The sequence below is a fragment of the Pseudoliparis swirei genome, chromosome 6, assembly GCF_029220125.1.
Source record: "Pseudoliparis swirei isolate HS2019 ecotype Mariana Trench chromosome 6, NWPU_hadal_v1, whole genome shotgun sequence".
In the NCBI taxonomy this organism is placed as follows: Eukaryota; Metazoa; Chordata; class Actinopteri; order Perciformes; family Liparidae; genus Pseudoliparis; species Pseudoliparis swirei.
In genome coordinates, this window is record NC_079393.1 from 27,295,785 (window position 1) to 27,300,255 (window position 4,471).

The 4,471-nt window shown below is 39.5% G+C and overlaps 1 protein-coding gene across 1 annotated transcript; it reads left to right on the top strand.

Moving 5' to 3' along the window:
* The first annotated feature begins 232 nt into the window (after positions 1–232).
* Positions 233–2,047, top strand: LOC130194798 (uncharacterized). The gene is made up of 4 exons (XM_056415971.1): positions 233–378; positions 907–1,054; positions 1,249–1,453; positions 1,616–2,047. Exons 1-4 carry the CDS (start codon positions 245–247, stop codon positions 1,921–1,923), a joined length of 795 nt encoding a protein of 264 aa, XP_056271946.1. The 5' UTR covers positions 233–244; the 3' UTR covers positions 1,924–2,047.
* The last annotated feature ends 2,424 nt before the right edge of the window (positions 2,048–4,471 follow it).

Below are 4,471 nucleotides of genomic sequence, written 5' to 3' on the forward strand. Positions count from 1 at the left end.
ATGGCAGGAAAATGATGACTGGGAGTCTTGCAGCTGCAGGTGTCTTCGCATCAGAGGGTCGTGTTGGAGCTGTTTTGCGCAACATTCACCCACCTTACCATAAGGCACGATGCCAGGTTGGTTTTTTTTCTCAAATTAGAATATGTTGTGCTATTCAATAAGGTCATGATGTTCTTTTTTGTCTGTTTAAGGGAGCAAGGAACCTCAACCCTGTTCCTTACCATGTGTGGGTCACAAAATCCACATGGACCAAAATGAGAAGATTGTCATGTTTGGCGTGACTCATGTGCTGGCAATAGATGGCTTCTCCAGCAAAATTGTTGGACAAGCTACTATGCCTGTAAAGAACAACCTCACCATCTACAATGACGTTTACAGGTAATTGAAAACACTGTTGTCCTTGTACCCTAAACATTACAAATCATCCCCATTTTATGAGGTGTTTTAACAGGGTGTCTGTGGGTCCTTAAAAACAAAAAAATGCATTTAAAATGAAATATCTTACAATTTCTTGAATACCATTTTGTCAGCTCTGAAAATGTACTTGATTAGGAAGAGACGACATTTTCGAAAGTGGATTTAAATTCAATATGGCTTGTTAATGTATTAAAAGAAAATGCTCAACTTAAGTGGGATTAGTCGCATGTGAAAACCTTCATAATATACTGTATATTTTTTTAGTTTGGATTTGAATCAACGTATTAAATTGCATTCATATTGGTCTAAAAAAGGACTTAAATTAAACTTATTGAAAACTACAGAAACCCTTTTAAGCAGCAAGTTACAACTCATCTCACCTCATCAGTACCTGATAACACAAGACCTACTACACATTTTGTAAATGTATCTGACACCATTAGCCTTACCCTCCATACTGCTGTCTGCCAATGTTATGTTTTCTTGCAGGAGTGCAGTAATGGAATATGGGATGTGGGACCAGGTCAGAGTGGATCATGGAAAGGAGTTCTACCTCACTCTTTTCATGCAGGAGAAGTTGGCCAGCCACCGCCACAACACTGAAAGGCCACCATATCTCCAAACACCATCGACAAAGGTGATCGACATACAATGGTTTTGCTGATTATAAAGTTAATCAACATGTAATTAAATAACTATTTCACACTTTCATTAATTATTAAGAATGGTTAACTGAAGATATTGAAATGTGTGAAAGTAAGTTAGTCTGGGGGGGCGGGGAAAATATTTGTTTATCAAGAATCTGAAAATGTCTCTATTTTGCAATGACAGAATCACAGAATCGAGAGAATCTGGCCAGAAATTAACAACCGAGTTAACTACCCATTGAAAGCTGCATTGGTCGAACTGGTGGATCAGGAGGAGCTGGACATGGAGGACCAGATGACTCGGTTCTGTGTGTCATCTTTGACATGCCAGTTGGCCCAGATCGGTGTTAACCGAACTGTGCAAGCATGGAATGCACACAGGATTCCTGGTATGTCTTCGGGTTGGTCTTTCAAGCCTTTTTTAATGTGAATAATTATTTTCAAAATGTTTTACTATTGAATGTTTCTTAAACATGTTTAATCAAATGCTAGAAGGAGCATGTTGCAATACATGGCATGGTTGTGACAGCCACATTGAATTATTATTACAGGGAGGGGGATACCAAATTACTTGGCCAGAGATGGATGCCTAAAGAAGCTGTCGACAGACCTTTTGCCAAATGCATCTGTGGCTGCAGACTGGTACGACCAGGAAGTGGGCTCACTGACACGAGTGTCAGACTTTGGCACCAACCCATTTCCAAGTTTACAGGACCAGGAAGCTGCAGTGAGGGAATTTGCTCTGCAGTGCCCTGATACAAGTGGACTGCTGGACAATGCAGTGAATAATCTGCCACAACCATTCAAAGATGGACTCAAAGGCCTCATCGACATCTCAAGGAGAAGTTGTCAACGCTGATGTTTTTTTGTGTGTCTAAGTTGTTATTGTCTGTGCTTTTTAATTAATTGGTTCAACTGACGGGATGTTTTTTTCTTTTCTTCAAATGTTGGGGGTTTAAAGGGAGAAATATGTTCTTTTTGAATAAACATTTCTGTCTTTAAAGTCTGGCACGAATTTCATTTTTAATCTGTAATGGGAAAGTCTGGACCTGTAACACCAACTATTGATAGTGACACGGTGTGTTGACCCCCTGCCAGTGTGAGTAAGGCACTGGAAGATAGCTTGTTCAGTGACCTCTGACCTAGGTAACAAACTTACACCCCAAAATATACACACACAAAGACGGTTGCAGCCGGTTTAGGGCGGTGAAGCCATGATAACTTCATACATTAGCCACCATCGTATCACTTGTTTCAGGCTCATAAATCGGTCTCCCTGACAGCCGGGTATCACAGATTTGGACCCAGTGTGAAGATTTCCTACTGGAGTAGGACCCCTATGTGGTTGGGAACCTCGCTTGTTTATGAAGGGCAGTTTAAGGACCCTGACACCCTCAGTTTGGATGCCAATCTGATACCTATTGCTTCACTAAGAACACAGCTGATGTCTGAGCACTACAATCAAACAGCAGGAACAAACATCAATGATAAACAATCTGAGCCAACCTATAAATCACATAATACTAAACACCATTTTGACCTGAGCTTGTAGCAGGTATAAAGCTTCAGTGGAAGCTCAGTCAGGACGGTTCATACATCTGACATTCACTTTTCATTTGGAACAGCTCTTGGAAGGCAACACTTTGATGATGTAAATCATGCGAGCAGATTAACTGCAGATGGAAGAATCAGAGGAATTGAGATCCAGCAATACAATTCAAATACAGGAATGTAATCCTAATGCAATGCTACCACTAATTCTGAAGGCTTCCTCTTTTAGGGGAGTAGTTAACTTGTGCTTGACATAAAGAATTAGAAAATACCAAAGATTGTCTTTCTTTACGAATCTAGAAGTGTGCAGATGTCATTGGATCAGATATAAGTAGGCTACATGTGAGCTGCTGCTCTGAGCTAAACAAGGCCATGACCTGTTGCTCTATAAGCTAAACAAGGCCACGACCTGTTGCTCTGAGCTAAACCTGTTACTCTTAGCTAAACAAGGTCATGACTTGCTGCTCTAAACTAAAGAAGGCCATGACCTGTTGCTCTGAGATAAACCTGTTGCTATTAGCTAAACAAGGTCATGACCTGCTGCTCTGAGCTAAACAAGGTCATGACCTGCTGCTCTGAGCTAAAGAAGGTCATGACCTGTTGCTCTAAGCTAAAGAAAGCTCTGAGCTGAATATGGCTTATCTAAATGTACATGCAGATATCGCCATACGGCTAAACACAGGCAACAATGCCTAACAATCACTACTATAAACTATGTGAGACATGTTAGAGATGTGAGAGGAGCTGTGCTCTCCATGTTTCACTCTGATACAATAACTAATGGAGTCAGCTCCTCAAAACATGTTCACACAACACAGAGCTCCATCCTTCTGGAGACCAAAGTACTACATGATGATGATGTGATGTAGTCAGAGGGCTAAGACTGCAGAGTAACAACAGAACAGGTTACATGTTGATGATGATGTGATGTAGTCAGAGTAAGACACTGACAGCAGAGTCACAACAGAACAGGTTACATGTTTATGATGATTTAGTTTATTTCGATCAGCAAAATATACAACAATCATAATTCAACAAAAGAAGAAAGTGGCTGACCGAAAGGGTCGAGGCTGAAGCTAACGAGCTTATAAGTGCCCTAACCTATGATTTCTCGAAAAAACTTATTTCAAAGAATCATATATATATATACACACATACATATACATACACATATATACATATAAACACACACACTATATATACACACACATGCATATAAACATAAAACGAAAAACAAAACGTGTCCCCATTAACCGTTGATGTAATGATGATGTAGTAATGACGGTTACAGGTGAAGCACAGGTGGTGCTGTGACTGGGTGCTAACTGAACGCTGCTTAATAAGAAAAACTCAACTGTCTCTTTATTTTTCAATTGTCAATATGTATTGCCTCGTGGTCATCATATCCTCACTCTTCCATGTGGGAATGTTTAGTTCCAAAATGACCCAAATAAAACAAGTAAATACATGATGTATACAACTATGCTGGAAATTAACCATGAACATAAATATCAGAGGAAATAAACGGCATTAAATACATATGTATCAATAACAGGTATACTGCCATCTAGCGGTATAAAGGTGAACCGTTTACTCTGCGGTGGAAATATAGTCTCTGCACAGAAACATTACTTTGATTAATCTACATTAGGAACTGTGCTGTATCAAACAATGCAACGATTAAGTGAGAAGGTGATTCTTGCTGTGTACATGAATATTAAACTTCCCGTCGTCACCACTGTCGCTAACATATCCAGGTTTAATTCTTTATTCTTTATATTGACTAATTAATATTCTTCTAACGTTACCCTGCTATGTGTTTGCATCGTTAAAATATCCCCGTTTAATTATTTATT

Excerpts from the sequence above, each read along its gene's own strand:
- LOC130194798 (XM_056415971.1), top strand. The coding sequence starts at position 245 with ATGGACCAAAATGAGAAGATTGTCATGTTTGGCGTGACTCATGTGCTG. Across the intron at positions 379-906 it reads ATCTACAATGACGTTTACAG|GAGTGCAGTAATGGAATATG; the intron begins GTAATTGAAAAC and ends GTTTTCTTGCAG. Across the intron at positions 1,454-1,615 it reads GAATGCACACAGGATTCCTG|GGAGGGGGATACCAAATTAC; the intron begins GTATGTCTTCGG and ends TTATTATTACAG.